At 41.6% G+C, this 23,162-nt stretch overlaps 1 protein-coding gene across 1 annotated transcript; it reads left to right on the forward strand.

Moving 5' to 3' along the window:
• Nucleotides 1-5,266: 5,266 nt before the first annotated feature.
• On the forward strand, nucleotides 5,267-11,311 carry NDUFS5 (NADH:ubiquinone oxidoreductase subunit S5). The gene is made up of 3 exons (XM_044237863.1): nucleotides 5,267-5,370; nucleotides 7,075-7,292; nucleotides 11,084-11,311. The coding sequence occupies exons 2-3, from the start codon at nucleotides 7,077-7,079 to the stop codon at nucleotides 11,186-11,188; spliced, it is 321 nt and encodes a 106-aa protein (XP_044093798.1). The 5' UTR covers nucleotides 5,267-5,370; nucleotides 7,075-7,076; the 3' UTR covers nucleotides 11,189-11,311.
• Nucleotides 11,312-23,162: the final 11,851 nt, after the last annotated feature.

Below are 23,162 nucleotides of genomic sequence, written 5' to 3' on the forward strand. Positions count from 1 at the left end.
GATAAATATTAATTGAGCACCTACTATTTGCTAAGCATTGTTCCGGGCACCAGAATGTATCCCTGAGTTGGACAGAAAAGAACCCTGCTCTTAGGAGGCAAAACAGGTAAACTAGTAAAACAAGTTAAATCCAAGATTTAAAGGTGTTTAAAGAAAATAAAATGGAAGAGTAACTAGATGCCTTAATTGGACTGTGAGAAAGACCTAAGGAGACATACTCTTGCACAGTACATCATTTTATCTAATGCGTTTATGTGTTACATGACTCTTCCGTTATACTGAGCAATTAGTAGCACCTTGGCTTTTTTTTTTCTTTTTTTAGGTTTTTAAAAATTTTTAAGTAATCTTCACCTAACGTGGGGTTTGAACTCACAATCCCGAGGTCATGCTCTGTCCACTGAGCCAGTCAGGTCCCTCTCTATTCTAGCCTCTTAAATGATGAATGACTAAATGGATTATGTCGCTACTCCTTCCCTTTTCCAGTCAGTGGACTACCTGAAACTCTCCCTTAACTTCGAGATAAAATAATTTTAAGCCTTCCACAGGTTGTCTCTCTGTAGCTAGGGTTAAGGGAAATGTGGTCCTTACCCTAGAAAAGCTCACAGTCTATGGGCAGAAATGGATAAAACTTGCTTTGTTAAGTGTTCTGTGCATCTGGACAGGGAGACCAGGGTGCTTCCTGGGGAAGTCTACTCAGCTGCCTCGGCAGTTTCCCCCCAGGTAGTTTAATCACCCTGATCTGTACACAGGAAGGCTGATTCACTAATACAGCTATATTGGTCTATAAAACCAGACTCCAGTGTGTGTGTGTGTGTTTTCATTTCTAAGTAGGCTCTATGCCCAAGGAGACATGACCCTCAGATTGAGTCCTATGCTCTCCTGAACCAGCCAGGCACCCCTCCAGTGCATAAATTTACAATGAGAAATATGTCAAGTGCGTTAGCCCATCCCATTGGCCTTAACTGTTTTCTCTTCATATAATCATACATACCATTTCAGAAGCCTAATTAAAGTCAGAATGGGGGGAATTAATTCTAGGGATGGAATGTTTACCAGCACCAAGTTACCCCTACCACCATGAACCTGGCACAGATTCCCACTTGAGTTATGCTGCTTTAGTTCCTGGTTCTGTTGCATTTTAAACTTGGTATCTTCACCCCAGTCGGCATTCTTTCCTAGTTTAAGTGATCATCCCGGCTTCCAATATATTCCAGGCGTTTGCACCCATTTTTTTTTTTTAAATTTTTTTCTAGTAATCTCTACATTCAATACGGGGCTCGAACTCAGGACCCCCATCAACAGTCACATGCTCTACCGACTGAGCCCACCAGGTGCCTTGGCCTTGGGCCCCATTACTATCTTTTTAAGATTACTTTGCTTATTGGCTTTTTTTTTTTTTTAAATGTGTCCTTTATCTGGGGGCTTGGGTGTGAGGGCGGGGGTAAGTTTCCAAACTGTCTTCCCCAAATGTGCTAGGACCGTCAGGCTACCCAGTTGTTTGCTCAACTCTGTAGCCTTGGTAGGATACAGGGCTGCAAAGTCTCCCATGTGTTAAACTATACAGACAGCCTGACTACTAAAGGGTGGTGTTAAAGCTTTACCTCGGGTTATAACTGAGTAAGGTCTGTAAACATGAGGGGACCTTCAGGTCAAGGACAGAAGTCCCGTGAATGGAGACCGAGGGTGTTTCTAGAAGGCCGGACACCGTCCACAGCCTTTGCTCACACAGAAAGGCTGAGGCTAGTTTCCAGGGGTAGGAATGGGGGGGCTTAAATTAAGTCATCAGGCCATTCTCACGCGCTGAAGCTGGGAGCAAGGCTCTGCTTGCTTAGAACAAATCGCGGCGAACGCATCCTCGATTTCCACTCGGTCTCCGCGCCTCGGATTCCTGCATACAAAATGGAGAACACGACAGCTCGGGCTTGCTTCTGCGCGTCAAGTCCCCGAAGCAGAGAATTTGCAGAGCAAGGTAAACGGAACGTAAACTAAAGGCGTTTAATGGAGCACGGCAACACACCCTTAAGGTCTGGAACCACTCTCTTGTAACGTAAACCGCAAGAATCCAAGAGAGCGCGCGTGCTCACTATGGCAACGGCGCAGAATCAGTTCTGGTGTGGGAATTCTGGGAGTTGTAGTTCTCCAAAATTTGCTGTATTGGAAGACCGGTCACCGACATTCCTTCATACCAAGAGGACACGGGGTTGTCTGCACCTTCCGGTGGAGGGGACCGGTGTGTCAACAATGAACAGCATCTACAATAGAAGTCTACAAGGCTGGCGGGATTTCAAGAAAGGCGTAGTAAATGCCTAAGGAATTTGGGAAGCTTTCACCAGAAAACGGTCCATAAATGTTGTGGACGGTTTAGGCATTCGCTTGAGAGACAGTAGGAAGGTGGCGGCAAGCAGGTTGGGACATTACAGGGAAAAGAAACTATTCCTCCAAAGTTTGGAAGAGCAATTCTAGATGGCCGAGAACACGAGGAGGCTCAGTAAGCAATTATATCCGAGGATTTAGAAATAGGAAGAAATCAGATCTTGAATGAGGGGTCTTGAATGCCAAACCCGAAAATTTCAACTTTTCGTGAATACACTGACACCTGACACACAACCGAAGCAGTATGAATAACCCTGTCCTTTGTGTTCTCCCTTGTTTGTTCATATTTCTGCTATCACTTGCTACAGCATTCTGTGTCCTAGTCTGAAGGGCTCAACAAGGGCCATGACATATGATAAGAGCTCAGGAAATATTTGGGGTTTTTTTTTGGTTTATTTATTTATTTATTTGTTTATTTTTAGTTAATTATTTTTTGAATGATCCGTTTTGAGTTTTAGAAAAGCAACTGGCAGCAGTGAGAAGAGTGGGTAAGAAGGGAGGAACGCTGGACGTAAAAAGCCATCAGAGTACATTCCTTTCCCTACCTTCAGATTTCCCTCTATCCAAGGGTTGAAATCTGGCACATCAAAATACATTTCCAATGTGGGTTTTGTTGGGCCAGCACTTGAAAAAAAAATTACTCACCCTGCATTTTTTTTTAAAGATTTTATTTATTTATTTGACAGAGAGAAATCACAAGTAGATGGAGAGGCAGGCAGAGAGAGAGAGAGGGAAGCAGGCTCCCTGCTGAGCAGAGAGGCCGATGCGGGACTCGATCCCAGGACCCTGAGATCATGACCTGAGCCAAAGGCAGAAGCTTAACCTACTGAGCCACCCAGGCGCCCCTCTCCTCCTGCATTTTAAAAGTGGCAGGTTTCACATTTAAACAGTAACAAAAGATTTCTGGCTTCTCTTGAAAAACTTAGGTGATTTGACAATTTGAGGGCCCTGATTTTCTCAATAACTACAGGATGCAGCCGAGTAGCTGCCGCTGCCTTCAGACAGGACATATCCTCTCCTGTTTGTCACATTCCACATGACTCCTTCCATCAGTCAAACTGAGGCCAAATACCAGCTACTATTTATTATGGTGCATGTTTTTATTTCCTTATAGTGAACTCTGATTGGCTTTTGAGTCACCCGTCTTTGTACTAATCTATCCTGCTTGGTATCGAGGAGTGATACAATGAAATCAGTATTTTAGAAACATTATTCAGTGAAAAACAGAATAAAGTGAGGAGCTGTGAGGCAGAGTGGAAGAAATGAATTAGAAACCTGTTTAAAGAATATTTGAGAGAACGCGGCCAGTAATTAAAAGACAAGTGGATAAAAGATGAGGAAAAGGCGAAACACAACTTCAGAGTTTCCTGCCTGAGTGACTGGATGGATTATATCACCAATTTAAACAAGAAAGTTGAAGATATTGAAGGTACTGAAGGAGTTGGCATTCAGTATCTTGCTACCTCTACTATTTTGTGGGCAAGACCCATGAATTACCAATTCCATAAACTTCCAGTACTCTGCTGAACATGCATTAGGTGTTCAGGAAATTCTAGCTGAATTGAAACTCTGATTCCAGTTGGGAGTTATAGATCTGATGGGCTGGGGGGAGCAGAGGAAGAATTGGAATGCTTAAAAGAAACCAGTTAAGCTGTGGGACCTTAGGAATTCTCTCCAGAGTTGGTGATCCTAGGGCTTGGATGCCTCCAAGCATCCAAGGGAAAAACTTACACAAAAGTCCTGCAGCAGAGCAAGAATTTGACACATAGAAATGGAGATAGGGTGAAAATGGTGTCCTTCTAGGGGAAAAGGGAAAAAAAAATCAGAGACTGGCTGGCAGGACTTTTCCAAGAATACAATAGAACAGCAAGCTGTTGGATGGGGAAGATGTAGGCAGATAATTTTGTACAATGAGGCTGGGAAGGCTAGAAGACTTGACTTCTATAAACGTTTCTGAGAGCACATCATTTAAAAGAATAATTTTTAACCCCAAACCTCACATATTTTTAATAAATTACTTATATGTACAATTGCAATAACATTACATATTTCATAAACATTTACGCCAAAAGATGGAAATTAAAGGGGCAACTGGGTGCCTCAATAACTGCAGCATTGCAACTCTTGATCTCACGGTCATGAGTTTGAATCCTACGTTGGGTGCAAAGTTTACTGAATAAAAAAATATTTAAAAATAGAAATTTTAAAAAGATAAGATTAAAAAATATAAGTATTTGAGTATCTTCTCTCACTCCCCGTGTATATCACAGATGCCAGGTCGGAGGCCCTTCTGTCGTCTCTTAAAGAGAGCCCGTGGATGTTCTGAAACAGGAGCGGCATGGTCTCTTTTGACCTTCTCGAATCTGAAAAGTTTAGAAGTTGAAGCATCAACGAACTGTGGTTTTCTTGGGGAGCTTTCCGCGTGCCAGGAACCGCCTCGGTGTTTTACGCTTACCTCATTTAATCTTCAAAGCAACCCTACACTGCAGGTACTTAAAATAAGAAAACTGAGGCATAGTGAGGTTAAAACACATTCTCAGGGTCACACCGAAGTGGCGGAGCCAGAATTTGAACCCACCACAGTCCATGAGCTCAACTACTACTGGCAGGGGTGGAGGTGGGGAAGGCACTACTTTTTCTCTCTTGTGGCCTGGCTCTCACCAATCCGAACTGTGGTGAGAATGCTAGGCACCAAGCGAGCAGATAGTAGGAACTACCCCCCGGGCCCCGTCTAACGGAGTCACCTAAAAATCAGTTTATTTACAATCCCGTACCTTCAGTAGCTGCCGCTGACAGCTGCGCAGGCGCAGACCGAAGGGCTTGGTTTCTATGGTTTCCGGGCGCGACGGCGGAGGGAAGGTCTGGACTCACGTCGCGCCGCAAGCGTCGCACTGCAAGCGTCGCGCTGCGGGCGTCCTTTGCGGCAGGCCTCTGCGTCGCTCGCAGATCATCCGGGAGCGGCAGCCAGCGAAGGGACAAGGGCATACCCGTGCGACGGTAGGGGCTGCGTTTGTCTGCGGGCAGTTTAGCTTAAGGAGCTTCCTTCCAAGATTTCTTTAACGAATTTTCTCTTGTTTTCCTGGGTGTCCGAATTGCCAGGCCCGAACTCTGGGCATGTTTTGTGCATTCCCAGGCCTTCGGCGCTTCAGCCAGTGCCATGAAGCCTGTAGACCGCGCCTTTCTCGGCTCTCTGTCCAGATTAATTTAGCTTTCTGCCGGAGTAATGCTTTGGCTTTCTGTTTCTTAATCTGAGGTCCACCCACCTGATCTATCAAGGCGCTGAGTGATTGCGGCGCCGCCAACCTCCAGCTCCTTTCGTTCTTCTTCACGACATGCGCTGTACGCTCCAACCACGTCTGGTTGCTCGGTGTCCCGCAGACATACCTAGTACTGCCGGTTGTCATTTGTGCTGTGCTTTAGTGGAGTACTCTGCCCACTGACCTTAACTTGGCAAACTGAACCCATCTTAAAGGCATTTTCAAGTCTCCTGGGCAGAGTTGGTGCTTACTTCTTCGAGCCATACCCTCTTGTCCCTTGGGTTCCCGTTTCCTTGCGTGTGTGTGTGTGTCCCCATTCTAGTGCTTACGTTGCATCTGCTGCTTTCCTCTCATTCCAGTGCGTGGAACGTTATTACTCAGTAAAAGAAAGAATGGGTAGAAAATATAAAAATTAAGTTCACCTGTAAATCTACCGCTCATACATGACTTCATTGACATTTTTTGTGCTTCCTTCCAGTCTCTTCTTTGACACTGTAGACCTTTTTTTTTTGGTTTAACATTAAAATGCACGTACCATATATATTATTTGTTTTTCCTAATGTCTGTTGTATTCTACTAGGCGGTTGCCTAAATTATCCATTTCCTTATTGTTGCACACTTAAGTTGTTTGAAATTTTTTTTTTCTCCTAGCAGTTACTGAGCCCCTACCTGCCATGTCCCCACAGCAGTCATTGTTCAGTAATGGAGACATTCAGGTTAATAATCCATGCAGAGTACTTATGTGAGAAGTTCAGATGCTGTGTAAACACAGAGGAGGGACACCAGATTCAGGATGGTTTCACAACAGAAGTGTCATCTGAGGGGCGCCTGGGTGTCTCAGCGGGTTAGGCCGCTGCCTTCGGCTCAGGTCATGATCTCAGGGTCCTGGGATCAAGCCCCGCATCGGACTCTCTGCTCAGCAGGGAGCCTGCTTCCTCCTCTCTCTCTGCCTGCCTCTCTGCCTACTTGTGATCTCTGTCAAATAAATAAATAAAATCTTTAAAAAAAAAAGAAAAGAAGTGTCATCTGAATTGATACAAATAGAAAAATATAAAAGGTTTTTGTGCTTGTGCTTTTTTCTTTTCAATTATTTCTTCAGGTCTATCTCAAAGAATTGGGATTATTGAGTCAAAACATAAAGACTGACTTTTGATTAAAATGACCTTATATGAGAAATGACCTTATTAATACAAAGATGATTTTTACGCATTGTTTTTTAGTTTTCATGGGTTCCCCCCCACCCCGGGTTTGTGAAAACACAGATACTGCTAATCTACTAGAAACTGGAGGAACCTGTCAAATGAAAAAATGAGAATATATTGGGAGAATAGCATAAAATATCTTTCTAGAGGGATACTTAAAATTAACTATCTCATTTTTCTTAGAAGTTTCTCATTTGATTGCACTGTTATGGCATTATTTCTTTTTTTATTTTCCATTTCAGCCATGCCTTTCTTTGATGTGCAGAAAAGGCTGGGCATTGACTTAGATCAGTGGATGACAATCCAGAGTGCTGAGCAGCCTCACAGGATTCCAGCTCGATGCCATGCTTTTGAAAAAGAATGGATAGAATGTGCGCATGGAATCGGTGCTACCCGTGCCGCGAAAGAGTGCAAGATAGAATTGGATGATTTCACAGAATGTCTGCTTCGGCATAAAACGGTGAGGAGTGATGGAGACGGGAGCTGAATAATTTTGTTTCTTCAGGGCTGCTTTTAAGTATTTTTAATTGGTTATTGGCAGTGGCCTGCCCAATGCAAATTGGTAAAACTTTTGTGGTGAAACATTTTCTCTATATAGGTAGCAAGCATGCTGAGGAAGTTAAATGCCTTCAGATCTGAGGAGGGTCTATTGTTCCTCAGTGGTCTTTCTCATCTTCTGACATATTTTCCTTAGCATTGTACCCTGCTATAGCCACCAGATTAGAAATCGCATGTGTGTGTATTCCCTTTTTAGCAGTAGGCTGTAAAGAAGAAGTTACCAACCAGCTTTGGATGTTGGTCCTTGAACATCTCTGCATGAAAATGTTCCAAGTTCATTGAACCCTCAGTGGAGAAGAGGTTAAAACCCTGCAAATCTATTACATTGAACCTGGTATAACAATCTCTGGATTAATTTCTACTCTGGGAAAGATGGAGGTGTTAATGAGATTGCTTTAGGTGAGCCTGATAAAAGAGGCAGGGGGAAAAAGGATATTAAGGGGGTGATGTCTCTCCTCAAGAGTTGAATGAGTTGTATAACATGTGGGCTGTATTCTCCCTTAGAGAAGAAATCTTTAGGTATGGGCTGTTGTTTTGCCTATTTCTCTGCTTTAGATATAACAAATAGAAATGTTTTTATTACTCCCAACTCCTTGAAGTTCAGGAAGGCAATTTAGATTTTTAGTTAAATTTATCACAGTTCTTTGTATCAAAAATTTTTAATTTCCTGGGGTACCTGGGTGGCTCAGTGAGTTAAGCCTCTGCGTTTGGCTCAGGTCTTGATCTCAGGGTCCTGAGATTGAGCCCCACTTCGGGCTCTCTGCTCATCAGGGAGCCTTCTTCCCCCTCTTTCTCTGCCTGCCTCTCTGCATACTTGTGATCTCTCTCTGTCAAATAAATAAATAAAATCTTAAGAAAAATTTTTTAAAAATTTCCCATCTTTTAACATTTGCTATTGGCATTTGGGTAAAGTGAAACCAAACTTGGAAGAAATTAGAGGGTATCAGGTAATAATTTTGTATTGATCACTGCAGGAACATTGATCTTTAAGTGAGTAATATTGAAGTATTACTGAGGGATAGGTCACAGTATGTCTTAATTTGTCTTTTTTTTTTTTTTTTAAGATTTTATTTATTTATTTGACAGAGAGAAATCACAAGTAGGCAGAGAGGCAGGCAGAGAGAGAGAGAGGGAAGCAGGCTCCCTGCTGAGCAGAGAGCCCGATGCGGGACTCGATCCCAGGACTCTGAGATCATGACCTGAGCCGAAAGCAGCGGCTTAACCCACTGAGCCACCCAGGCGCCCTTAATTTGTCTTCTTGCGGGCCCCGGTTACTTATTACTCAGATTAAAACTACTCTTCCTGGGCGCCTGGGTGGCTCAGTTGGTTAAGTGACTGCCTTCGGCTCAGGTCATGATCCCGGAGTCCCAGGATCGAGTCCCACATTGGGCTCCCAGCTCCATGGGGAGTCTGCTTCTGACCTTCTCCCTCTGACCTTCTCCCCTCTCATGCTCTCTCTCTCTCACTCTCTCTCTCAAATAAATTAAAAAAAAAAAAAAAAAAAGACTACTCTTCCTGGAAAATTTACACCAAAAGGAGGCAGTGTGGAGAGGTAGAAAGAACATTGGATTGGGAGTTAGGAGGGTTGGTTTTGTTGTTGGGTGGGTTTGTTTGTTTGTTTTTAATTTTTTTTAAAGATTTTATTTCTCAGTAAACTCTACCCAATATGGGGCTTGAACCCACAACCTGGAGATAAAGAGTCGCACGCTCTATCTACTGAGCCAGCCAGGTGCTCTCAGAGAGCTGGGTTTTGTTGCTGGTTCTGCCACCACTGGTTTTGTGACTTTGGGCAAGTCACTTCCCTTTTTTGGTCTTAGTTTCCTTATCTGGAGATATCCAAGAGTTGCTCTCAAGTCACTTTCTCATCCTGTGAATTTGTAAATAGGTCTGTTTCTGTTTTAGCCATCACACTGAATGACTAGCTAGCTAGTGAATCAGGGAATTAGAATCAAGCACTGTTCTAAGTTCTTAGCTTGTAATAGTGGAATTATTTCACACAATAATCCTGGGAGATGCTTTCCTAGAATTTTAAAAACTTGGAGCAAGACTACAACATGGGATATTTTACTGAATATACTAACTTTTCATGCCTTTGTGGAAACTTATTCATCAAAAAAAAATGTATGTATTTTGTCAGGAGCTATTGTAGGTGCTAGGGATATACAGTAAGAAAACAGCAAAATGTCTCTACCCTAATGGAGTTTATATTTGGGTAAGGGGTGTCAGAATTAACAAACAAGTTAAAATAGTGTGTTAGGTGTTAGTAAGTGCAGCAGAGAAGATAAAGATAGAAAGCACTGCGTGTGGGAGCTAAGTGGATGCTCTTTTTCTCTCTCTTAAATAGAGTGGTCAGAGAAGAGCTCAGCACTAGAAGGTGTTTGAGCAGAGACTTAAGTGTGCCACGTGGATGGGAGGGAAGAATGTTCTGGTTAGAGGAAAGAGCAAGTGCAAAGGTACCCAAGCTAGAAGAGAGAAAATGAGGGAAAGTATTAAGATGTAAGGCCAGAGTGCGGGCGGGGTGGAGGGGGAACAAGATGTAAAGTCAGAGGTAGGCCTTGTAAGTTGTTACAAAGAGGGATTCAGCTTTTTTTTTTCAGTAAGATGGGAAGCCATTGGGTTTGAGGCAGAGGAATGATGCAGTCAGGATTAAGGGGTGTATTATCTGTGTCACAGAATCCATGGGAATTACAGCTTTCCTACAATCTCATACCCCATGGCTCTCATTGGTTGGGAGACAACCAGCATCCTACTGAGAGGAAGAGGCAGAACTCAGGGCTCAGTAGTGGCTAGTGGCTGATCACATACCAGGTCTTTATTTCGGTGTGATAAAGGGAAACCTCATATTGGTTATTTCTGCTTCCTTCATACCCAGTGAACAGTCACCAGCAGCAGTGCCAGTTACACATAGAGGGATCAGGAGTGTATCAGCTGTGAGACCATCTCAATATTGTATAAAGATTTTAAGTATGCACAACTATGCCCCTTAAAGGTTTTTGATCTATGTTTTGTTACTGTAAATACCTGTATTCCTATATATAACAGGAACATTTTAGTTACTATTTTTAAAGGAGGTATTATTATGCATACCAGAAATTTGTTAAAAGGTGTGGGAAGTGATTTCAAGTTACTTCTTTTTTTTTTTTTTTTTTTTAAAGATTTTATTTATTTATTTGAGAGAGAGAGACAGTGAGAGAGAGCATGAGCGAGGAGAAGGTCAGAGAGCGAAGCAGACTCCCCATGGAGCTGGGAGCCCGATGTGGGACTCGATCCCGGGACTCCAGGATCACGCCCTGAGCCGGAGGCAGTCGTCCAACCAACTGCGCCACCCAGGCGTCCCTCAAGTTACTTCTTTAAAGAAAGATTCATCTCAGAGGACCTCTAGGATGACAAGCTTCCATAGTTTAAAAATGAATCCAATATTCTTTTTTTTTTTTTTTTAAGATTTTATTTATTTATTTGACAGACAGATCACAAGTAGGCAGAGAAAGAGGAGGAAGCAGGCTCCCCGCTGAGCAGAGTGGGATGCGGGGCTCCATCCCAGGACCCTGGGATCATGACCTGAGCTGAAGGCAGAGGCTTTAACCCACTGAGCCACCCAGGCTCCCCATGAAACCAATTTTCATTCTGTTTCTCTAGGCCTCAACTTTATGATACATATTTCCCCCTAGTTTAAATACTTCTTTCCTTTGACAGATGAAACGTCTGAGTGAGATCAGAAGGCAGCGGAATAAACTAATAAAGGAAGGGAAGTACACACCTCCACCTCACCACTTGGGCAAGGAGGACCCTAGGCCCTGAGCAGAGCTGCTGCTGATGGCTGGAGGCTGATTTTCATGTTCTCTCTTCTCCACTGGAAAGTTCATTTACCGAAAACCTCTTTGTGAAAATGTCTAAAAATAAAGGATTGCTCTGTCCTATTTATTCTATTTTCTCTTGGATCATACTTTTCTATAAAGAGATTGCAACCTTTTTTTAAAATTTGGAAAAATGCCTTTACCTGTGCCTTAAAAATTAGCATGTAGGTAATAGTAAGCAGCATGTAATGACACTTAGTATATCTAGGTACTTTAAGTATGTTAACTTATTTAAGAAGTTGCAGGATTCTTTACTGCTTTCATTTTGGTTTATCTTCCATAAAACATCGACTCAGGCTGGGAGGGGGAGGCAGTAGAGAAAATGGTTGTGCATGCTCAGATAACTTAATTTTGTTTTTATTTCATTTAATTAATAAATTTCTTCCCCAGATAATTTTGAAGAAGCAATCCAATAGTTTCAGTTTGCTATTTTATATCAGTGGCATATTAGTACTTCTCATTGACATATTCAGGAATTTTGTTTGTTTTTTAAGATTTTATTCATTTATCAGAGAGAGAACACAAGCAGGGGGAGTGGCAGGCAGAGGGAGAAGCAGGCTCCCCACTGAGCAAGGAGCCCTATGTGGGACTCGATCCCAGGACCCAGGGATTATGACCTGAGCTGAAGGCAGATGCTTCACTGAGCCACCTAGGTGTCTCTAGGAATTTCTTGTTGTTGTTGTTTTTAAGATTTTATTTATTTATTTGAAACAGAGAGAGAGAGAACATAAGTCGTGGGGTAGAGGGGAGGGATAAGCAGACTCCTTGCTGAGCAGGGAGCTCAATGAGGAACCCAATCCCAGGTGCCCCTTTTAAAAGAAAAATCCAGATGTAGAAGGGAGGTATGAAACTTAAAAAATTAATAGAAGTGTTGAGAATACAATTAAGACCTCAGATATCTTTTAGAATTTTTTTTTTTAAGATTTTATTTATTCATTTGACAGAGATCACAAGTAGGCAGAGAGGCAGGCAGAGAGAGGAGGAAGCTGACTCCCCAGGGAGCAGAGAGCCCGATGCGGGGCTCGATCCCAGGACCCTGGGATCATGACCTGAGCTGAAGGCAGAGGCTTTAACCCACTGAGCCACCCAGGCACCCCATCTTTTAGAATTTTTTCAGTGCTTTTTTGTGCGTGTGGTAAAATACACATAACACAAGGTTTACCATTTTAACCACTTTTTCCCTTGTATTAACTCCTTTTAAGTATACAGTTACTAAGTATATTCACATTGTTGTACAACCATCACCGTCATCCATCTTGAGAACACTTCTCATGTTGCAAAACAGAAGCTCTTAATTCCCCCTACAGTAACTCCCTAATCCTCCTTCCCCACAGCCCCTGGAAACCACTATTCTACTTTCTATGATTTAATTATTCCACTTCACCTAAGTGGGATAATACAGTATTTGTCTTTTTTTTTTTTTAAAGATTTTATTTATTTATTTGACAGAGAGAAATCACAAGTAGACGGAGAGGCAGGCAGAGAGAGAAGGAAGCAGGCTCCCTGCTGAGCAGAGAGCCCGATGCGGGACTCGATCACAGGACCCTGAGATCATGACCTGAGCCGAAGGCAGCGGCTTAACCCACTGAGCCACCCAGGCGCCCAGTATTTGTCTTTTTGTGACTGGTTTATTTCACTTAGCATACTATTCTCAGGGTTCTTACTGCATATTGCAGAATTTCTTTCCTTTTTAAGGCTGAATAATATTCCATCGTGTGTACACCAATTTCGCTTATTTATCTATTGGTGTACATGCCAGTTGCTTCCATGTTTTAGCTTTTGTGAATACAGCTGCTATGAATTTGGGTATACAGATAATTTATTTAAGATTCTGTTTTCAGTTTTTTTGAGTATATACCCAGAAATGGAATAGCTTTTATTTTAATATAAATATAAAATTGGAACTGCCATGCCATTTTCCACAGTGGCTGCATCATTTTTTACATTCCCACCAACAGCACACAAGTGTTCCAGTCTCCATATCCTCGCCAACACTTGTTATTTTCTGTCTTTTTTTTTTTTTTGTCGTTGTTGTTAGTAGCTATCTAATAGATACGAGGTGGTATCTCACTGTAGTTTTTGTGGTTTTTTTTTTTAAGATTATATTTATTTGAGAGAGAGCACAGTAGGGGTTGGGAGGGAGAGCGAGAAGCAGACTCCCCACTGAGCAAGGTACCCAACTCGGGTCTAGATCCCAAGTCCCTGGGATCATGACCTTAGCCAAAGGCAGACACTTTGCCAACTAAGCCACCCAGGTGCCCCTCATTGTAGTTTTGATTTTGCATTTTGTAGTGATTAGCGATGTTGAATCTTTTCATGTGCTTATTGGTCATTTGTGTATCTTCTTTGGATAAATGTCTATTCAAGTCCTTTGCCTACTTTTTAATTGAATTTTTTGTTGTTGAGTTTTAGGAGTTCTCTGTGTATTTGAGATATTGATTCCTTATCAGATATGTAACTTGCAAATATTTTTATTTTGTAAGTTTACTCTGCTGATAATGTTTTTTGATGCACCAAGTTTTAAATTTTTTATGAAGTCGAATTTGTTTTTCGTTGTTGCTTTTTTTTTTTTTTTTTAAAGATTTTATTTATTTATTTGACAGACAGAGATCACAAGCAGGCAGACAGGCAGGCAGAGAGAGGGAGAGGAGGAAGCAGGCTCCCTGCAGAGCAGAGAGCCCGATGCGGGACTCGATCCCAGGACCCTGAGATCATGACCTGAGCCGAAGGCAGTGGCTTAACCCACTGAGCCACCCAGACGCCCCCTGTTTCGTTGTTGCTTTTGATGTTGTATCCAAGTAATCATTTCAAATACAGTGTCGGGAAGCTTTTCTCCTGTTTTCTTTTCAATTTTATAGTTTTAGGTCTTATATTTAGGTCCTGGATCCACTTCGAGTTAGTTTTTGTATATGGTGTTACGTAAGTGTTCAACTTCGTTCTTTTGCATGTAGATATCCAGCTTTTCCGGCATTTGTTGGAGATTCTTTTCCCTAGTGAATGGTCCTGATACCCTTCTTGAAATTCATTTTGTCATACATGCAAGGGTTTATTTCTGGATTCTGCTCAGTTCTGTCTGTGTGTCTGTCTTTCTCCCACTACCACACTGTTTTGATTACTGTAGCATTTTAGTTAAGTTTTAAGGAAGGAGAAGTGAGTCTTCCAGATTTGTTCTTGTTTTTCAGGACTATTTTGGTTCTTCAGGGTCCCTTGAGATTCTGTATGAAGCTTAGGATGGGTTTTTCTCTTTTTCAAAAAATACTGGGATTTTGATAGGGATTGTATTAAATCTGTAGCTTGCTTAGGGTAATATTGACAATGACACTAAATCTTAATCCATGAACACAGGATATCTTTTTGTGTTTATGTCTTCTTTAGTTTCTTTTAGCAATATTTTGTAATTTTCACTCTACAGGTCTTTCACCTCCTTGGTTAATTCCCAAGTTGGTGGTTTTTGTTTTTTAATACATGCAGCTGTTTTAAAATTTTTTTTCTAAGTTTATTTATTTATTTATTTATTAGTAATCTCTACACCCAGTGTGGGTTTTGAACTATCAACCCCAAGATGAAGACTCACATGCTCTACCATTTGAGCCAGCCAGTGCCCCTGGGTTTTTTTTTTTAAATGCTACTTTAAGTAGAGTTGATATTGTAATCTCCTTTTTGTATTGTTCATTATTAGTCTTGCAGCATTTTGAGTTAAAAATACCAGCTGTAGGGCTCGAATATAAGATTCTCCTCAAAAGAGAAAGTACATTGCCTTGTACTCTCAAAATTGGAAAGAAGGGATTTGGCATTTGAGCAAGATCCTTCTTATTCTTTGTGTTAAAGGGCCAATCTTTATCCAAGCAGCATTTTCTTAAACTACTTACTCACCAGTCACAATGGAAAAACAACCTGGAGTCCTTCCAGCAAGATCCCATGCTGTGCGTGTCCTGTGTCAGGTTGTTTCATTGTGCACACAAGCTTTTCTGAGTTTTTTAAGTCCCAAACGGAATTCCTTGCATATATATTTTTTTGAGAATCAGAGAGGGCAATTGGAAATGCCAGAGAAGAAAACAGATTATTGATCAAGGCTTAAAGTAGGTTCATGCCCTTTCATTCAAAGATGTTTTATTTCTGAGCTCTTGGTTGTAGAATGATAGGAAACCAAATTCCATTAGATTGTATTTACCTGAAGGTAAAAAATGGGTGGCAGAGAATACTTAATTGTGTTCGTTGGAAAACATTGCCTTCATGTCCTTACAGAATATCAAAAGCCTTCATTTCTGTCAAATACCCGTAAATAGCTTTTGGGCAAGCAACCTTGCCTTTTGCATTTGTCTGCTTGGTCAATGTTCTCCCTGTATTGCTTTTTTGAGAACTTTTTTTTTTTTTAAATGAACTGTTGAAAGCAAGGAGCCAGCTCCAAGACCCCTGTTCTTTAAGCAGTTTGAATAAGCACAAATAGGACTATCCTTTTTTTATTATTATTTTTAAAATTTTATTTATTTGAGAGGCAGACTGAGCATGAGGAGGGGATAAAGGGAGAGGGACAAGCAGACTCCCTGCTGAGTGGGGAGCCAAGTGGGCACGGGGCTTGATCCCAGGACTCTTGAGATCATGATCTGAGTCAAATCAGACGCTTAACCAGTTGAACCACCCAGGCGCCCCAGGACTGCATCTTTTGGGCCAACTAGGTTGGTGCAAAACTGAGTTTGGGAGGCAGGAGGGACAAAGCTGTGAGGTTCTTTGCAACTGATGATTAAACAGAGGGCAAGTTACTTGCTTCCTCAGTACAGCATTATTGTTCCCCTTGCTCCTTCCTTTCCTACACTCTGGTAAGTGAGACTACTAACCCCTTTGGCCTGTGCTTCTTGACCCTGAGTGCTTAACTCAGCACAAAAGGGAAACCACTGAGTGCTTTGGCAGCTGCGTTTTTCATTTAATGTTTTTGAATAGGTAATTGCTGTTGTTCAGAATTCAAAAGGTGTGAAAGATACATAATGAAAAATCTTCACCAGTCATATAGTACCCCTACCCAAAGGCAACCAGTATTTTGAATATCCTAGAGATAACTCTGTGCCCATACACACATTTTCTTTGTGCTTTTTAAAAAATTTTTTTTAAATTTTATTTATTTATTTGACAGAGAGAGAGAGAGCACAAGTAGGGGGAGTAGCAGGCAGAGGGAGAGGGAGAAGCAGGCTCCCTGCTAAGCAAGGAGCTGGATTTGGAGCTCCGTCCCAGGATCCTGGGATCATGACCTGAGCTGAAGGCAGATGCTTAACCATCTGAGCCACCCAGGTGCCCCCTTGTCCTTTTTTAAACAAACGGTAGCAAGTTATGCACATAATTACTGCATTTTGCTTTCTTCACTTAACTGTATTTTCAGGAATGTTCCAAATCAAGCACATGACCCAGTTGGAGCCAATGAGTGAGACTTAGAATCCTAGAAGAGAGGAATGATGTTTCCTCTGGATTTAAGGCAAAGGAGGTTTAAGTTCTATAGGTACTAAAGACATGTTTTATTCATTTGATTAAGCAACCATGTTACTAACATAATATAAAGGTATATATTCAGTAGATGAAAAGGAGCAGTCCTTTAGAAAAACTGCTCTCTGGTAACCTGAGCTTCCACATCAACTTTTATAAAACTAGTCCTGTTCTTTGACTTTGAAGTTGTATAAGCCAATAAATTCCCTTTTCCCTAAACCAGTGCCAGTTGGATTTTTGTCACTTCCAATAAAAAGAGGCCCCACTGAATAGCAAGTACATCAAAATTGTGTCATTTTACATCTTAGGAAACAAGCTTCGAAGAGTGAAGTAACCTACCTAGGATCAAACATCTAAGTATTAGAAACAGAATTTTTTAAAAAAGAGTTTTTATTTATTTATTTGAGAGAGAGTGAGTGAGAAACAGACCACAGGCAAGGGGAGGTGCAGAGGGAGTGAAAGAAGCTTAACCACCTGAATCACCCAGGCACCTCTGGGTCATATTTTCTCAGTTCTTTGCATGTCTTACAGTTCGATAGTGTATTTCAAATACTGTTTATATAAAAGAATAGTTTCTTATTAAAGAAACAATAAAAAGGAAATAAACAGAGTAAGAACAAATAAAATATAATACTTGTTTTATAGAAACCCTTTTCTCTAACCATCGGAGGGATACATCATTCAGATTGGTCTTAGAGTAAGGTTAGAGCTGAATTGTGGCTTTAAATTGATTTCACCTGTGATTAACCCACTCCCAACCTTCCTAGATGTTGTCTTTTTGATCTTGTCAGAATTTGAGCTGAGAAGAATTTGGGTTGGTAGCATTTCTAGATATTCTCAGTTCACCTTTGGCATCAACTCTGACAGGGTCCCAGAATGTAATCACCCCCAAGAATGTGCACAGCTACATTATTTATATGTAGGGGAAGGCAGCAGCTGACTTCCCCTTAACCCTGCAATATCTCCTTACCAATGGCAGGCCTACCCACACCCACACTAGGAGCCCTGCACCTGCTCCCCAGACCAGAAGCTGACCAGTTCGGGGCGCCTGGGTGGCTCAGTGGGTTGAGCTGCTGCCTTCGGCTCAGGTCATGATCTCAGGGTCCTGGGATCGAGCCCCGCATCGGGGGGCTCTCTGCTCAGCAGGGAGCCTGCTTCCTCCTCTCTCTCTGCCTGCCTCTCTGCCTACTTGTGACCTCTCTCTGTCAAATAAATAAATAAAATCTTAAAAAAAAAAAAAAAAAAAGAAGCTGACCAGTTCTTTTACCTAAATATTTTTTTGGAGTTCAGTTCAAGGCTTCCTTATATATACCATTTTTTAATTAGCACCATGGAAAACCTTGCATTTTTGTCTGGGTTTTTCTTATCACATTAGCAAAAGGTCAACTAAAAGTGGAAACCTAGACTTAGATTCAAATTCTACTTCCAGAGCACCTGGGTGGCTCAGTTGATTAAGTATCTATCTGCCTTCAGCTCAGGTCATGATCCTAGGGTCCCGGGATCTAGCCCCACATCAGGCTCTGTATTCCCTGAAGAAAATAAAACAGGAATAAATTTAGCAAAAGTATAAAACTTAACTCTTAAAACATGGGTGAAAGAAATTAAAATCTGTAAAATGGAGAGACATGTTCATGGATCAGAAGATTCTATTGGGAAGATGGCATTACTTCCCAAATTGATCCACAGATTTAACATAATCCCTATCAGAATCCCAGCTAGCTTCTTTGTAGAAATTGACAAACTGGATCTTAAAATTCTTATAGAATTATAAGGGACCCAGAATAGCCAGAATAGTCTTGAAAATGAAGAACAAAGAGGAGGGCTCTCACTTCCTAATTTCAAAAATACTACAAAGCATTAGTAATGAAGATAGTGTGATACTGGCATAAGTGTAGACATACATGGATCAGTGGAACAGAATTGAGAGTCCAGAAGTAAACCCATATATTTATTGGTCAATTGATTTTTGACATTGGATAAAATTAAATTTCCACAGGTCCAAAGAGATCATCCAGTAATATGGCTACCTGACAGAATAAAATCAACACTCTTGAGAAGATAATAATAGAAGCCAGAGTCTCTACTACTTTTATCTCTCAAAATATGCAGTATATAGGGGACATGCATACTGTAAACGGGAAATGTGACCCATAGTAAGGGGAAAAAGCAGTCAACAGAAATAGACCCCAACATGACTCAAGAATTCAGTTAGCAGACAAAGGACTTAAAAGCATCTGTTAAAAATATGTTCATGGGGTCCCTGGGTGGCTCAGTCAGTTAAGTGATTGACTCTTTTTTTTTTTTTAATTTTTTTTTTTAAAGATTTTATTTATTTATTTGACAGAGAGAAATCACAAGTAGATGGAGAGGCAGGCAGAGAGAGAGAGGGAAGCAGGCTCCCTACTGAGCAGAGAGCCCGATGCGGGACTCGATCCCAGGACCCTGAGATCATGACCTGAGCCGAAGGCAGCGGCTTAACCCACTGAGCCACCCAGGTGCCCGTGATTGACTCTTGATTTCAGTTCAGATCATGATCTCAGGGTCGTGAGATCCAGCCCTGTGTTGGGCTTCACACTCAGCAGAGTCTGCTTGAGATTCTCTCTCCATCTCCTTTAGCCCCTTCCCTTCTTGCTCTCTGTGTCTCTCTCAAATAAATATTAAAAAAAAAAATGTTCATGTACATGAAGAAATAGGGATCTTAGAAGAGAAATGAAAACATGGGAAAGCAAATGAAATTTTAGAACTGAAAACTACCATATCTAAAATGAAAAATTCATTGGGGGTGCCTGAGTGGCTTAGTTGGTTAAGCCACTGACTTGATTCTGGCTCAGGTCATGATCTCAGGATCATGAGTTCAAGCCCTACATCAAGCTCTTTGCTCAGGGTGGAGTCTTCTTGAGATTGTCTCCCTCTTCCTCTGCCGCTCCCCTCCCTCCCCCTCCTCACTCTCAATGGATGAGTTTTAAAAATCTTAAAATGAAAAATTCACTAGATGGGCTTAACAACAAATCAGAGACAAAATAAGGTTCAGTGACACTGAAGATCAATCAAAGAGGTTTAATTACAAAGAAAGCATAAAAGCCAATAGAAGGAATCTCAAAAGCAAGTGTCTGAAGGAAGTCAGACACAAGAGACTGCATATACTGTATGATTCCATTCACAGGAGTTTTAAGACCAGACAAAGTAATCTCTGGTAACAGAAAAAGCAGTAAGTGCCTATGAGGGACAATTGGATGGGAATTGAATAGGAGAGAACATGAGGACTTTTGAGGGTGGCAGAAAGGTTCTTTTTCTTGATTGTAGTGGTGATTACATGGATGCATACAGTCATCAGAACTCAGGAAACTGCACTTAAGAGCTGTTTGTTTCATTGTATGTGTAAGATTAACCTACCAGAAGGCAAGAAAAAAGGAACAGGAACAAAAACAGGTAAAATAGATAGACAAGTGGAAAAGTGGTATATTTAAACCCAGCCAGATTGATACTTACGAAATGGTAAATACATGAGTAAATGTAAAAGGTAGCTTTTTTGCTTCTCTGTCTCTGAAAACTGCAAAATGATGATAAAAATTAAAGACAACTGTGGTAGGCTGCTTCTAAAATGACTCCTAGTGATCTCCATCCCCCGATATTCATGTTCTCTGTCATCCCCTTTTATGGTGTTAAGCCTGACTTTGTGACTTGTTTCTAACAGATGTCAAAGGGGACAGGATGCATAGGACTGTTATTTCCACTTTGCTGGCTCGCTCTCTCCCTCACTCACTCTGCTCACTTGCTCACTTTGAAGAAGCAAGATGCCTTGGACTTTAACAGCTACCCCACCACCCATCCAACAGCAGTGAAGTAACCCTCATCCATGCAGAGGAGGGTTTTGGAGATGAGGAAACTGATGAAAGAGGTTCTTTTTTTTTTAAGATTTTATTTATTTATTTGACAGAGACACAATGAGAGAGGGAACACAAGCAGCGGGGCGGGAGAGGAAGAAGCAGGCTTCCCACTGAGCAGAGAGCCTGATGTGGGGCACGATCCCAGGACCCTGGGATCATGACCTGAGCTGAAGGCAGACACCTAACCGACTGAGGCATGCAGGGGACCTGAAAGAGTTTCTTTAAAACCTATGTTTGTGGGGCACCTGGGTGGCTCAGTTGGTTAAGCAACTGCCTTCAGCTCAGGTCATGATCCTGGAATCCGGGGATCAAGTCCCACATCAGGCTCCCTGCTGGGTGGGGAGTCTGCTTCTCCCTCTGACCTCTCCCCTCTCATGCTCTCTCTCTCATTTTCTCTCTCTCTCAAATAAATAAATGAAATCTTAAAAAAATCAAAAACAACAACAACAACAACAAAAAAACACCAACCTATATGTGAGAAGCACCTGGGTGGCTCCATCAGTTGGGTGTTTGCCTTTGGCTCAGGTCATGGTCACAGGGTCCTGGGATCAAGCCCCACATCAGGCTCCTTGCTCAGTGGGGAGCCTGCTTCTCCCTCTTCCTCCACTCCTCCTGCTTGTGCACACACTCTCTCTCTCAAATAAATAAAAATTTTAAAAAACCTATATATGAAGTCCTAGGCAGACCCAGAATAACCCACAGGTCAAAATGAATATAATTTGTATGGCAAATATTTGGGAACTGACTACAGTGCAAGTTTTCAGATTGGTCTCTGGTAGCACACACAAGAAGCAGACCAGAATAGCACTGCAGCCACTCTGGAGACTAAATTGTCTTGGGAATGACAGCTCTCAAAATTAAACCAGGACCTGGGCACTAAACTAGTGTGACTTCCAGCCAAAATAGATTTAGGTAGGATCCAGAGTCTCATAACCCAATATACAAAATGTCCAGGTTTTAATAGATAATCACTCATCATGCCAAGAACTAGGAACTTGAATGATCTGTGATGCCAACACAAAGATAATTCAGATGTTGGAATTATCTGACAAAGATTTTAAAGCAGTCATCATAAAAATACTTCAGTGAGCAATTACAAACTCTTGAAATAAAATAAAAATCTCAGCAAGTAGAAAAACATGGGAACCAATCAGAAATTACTGAGCTGAAAAGTAGAACTCACTGGATGGGCTCAGTATCCAAATGACAGAAGACTCAGTGAATTTACTAGTAGTACAGTTCTAGAAAATGTTAAGAGAGTATATATATATATGATCTTAGGTTGACAAAGGTATCTTACAAAGAACACAGAAACTACTGACCATTAAAAGAAATTGATAAATTGGATTTTATTAAATTACAACTTCTGTTCATGAGAAGACAGTATTAAAAATGAATAGGCAGGGTGCCTGGGTGGCTCAGTGGGTTAAGCCTCTGCCTTCGATTCAGGTCGTGGTCCTGGTATCAAGCCCTGCATCAGGCTCTCTGCTCAGTGGGGAGCCTGCTTCCCCCTCTCTCTCTGCCTGCCTCTCTGCCTACGTGTGATCTCTGTCTAATAAATAAATAAAATCTTAAAAAAAAAAATGAATAGGCAAGCCGGGGCACCTGGGTGGCTCATTCGGTTAAGCGTCCGCCATCAGCTTGAGTCATGATTCTGGGGTCCTGGGCTTGAGTCCTGCGTTGGGCTCCCTGCTCAGCCAGGAACCTGCTTCTCCCTCTCCCTCTGCTGCTCCCCCTGCTTGTGCTCTCTCTCTCTCTGTGTCAAATAAATAAAATCTTAAAAAAAAAAAAATGAAGGGGCAAGCCAAGATTGAGAGAAATCTCTAAAATACATAAATATGATAAAAGTCTTATATCTAGAATATGTATGTGTGTGTGTGTACACATTTTTGCACCAATAACTTGCATTTCTGCAAATCTGTAGTAAAAAGGCTAACAACCCAATTAAAAAAAAATTTTTTTTTTAATTTGACAGACCGAGATCACAAGTAGGCAGAGAGACAGGCAGAGGGAAGGGGTGGGGGAAGCAGGCTCCCTGCTAAGCAGAGAGCCCGATGCGGGACTCGATTCCAGGACCCTGAGATCATGACCTGAGCCGAAGGCAGAGGCTTAACCCACTGAGCCACCCAGGCACCCCCCCCAATTTTTTTTTTAATGGCAAAAGACCTGAATACATATTTCCACAAATGAAGATACACAAATGGTCAATGAGCACATAAAAAGATGCTCAAAAAAAGTGCTTGATAATTAATAATGAGGAAAATGGAAATTTAAAACATAATGAGATACCTTATTATGGCCAACAAGAATGGCCAAAATTTTTTATTTATTATTATTATTTTTTTTAAAGATTTTATTTATTTATTTGAGAGAGAGAGCATAAGCAGGGGCAGTGGGAGAGGGAGAAGCAGGCATCCTACTGAGCAGGAAGCCCAATGTGGGGCTTGATCCCAGGACCCTGAGATCATGATCTGAGCCAGAGGCAGACAGTTAACTGACTGAGGTACCCAGGTGCCCCAAGAATGGCCAAAAATTTTTAAAAACTAAAAATACCAAATG

This window comes from Neovison vison, chromosome 2 (genome assembly GCF_020171115.1).
Source record: "Neovison vison isolate M4711 chromosome 2, ASM_NN_V1, whole genome shotgun sequence".
Taxonomy (NCBI): domain Eukaryota; kingdom Metazoa; phylum Chordata; class Mammalia; order Carnivora; family Mustelidae; genus Neogale; species Neogale vison.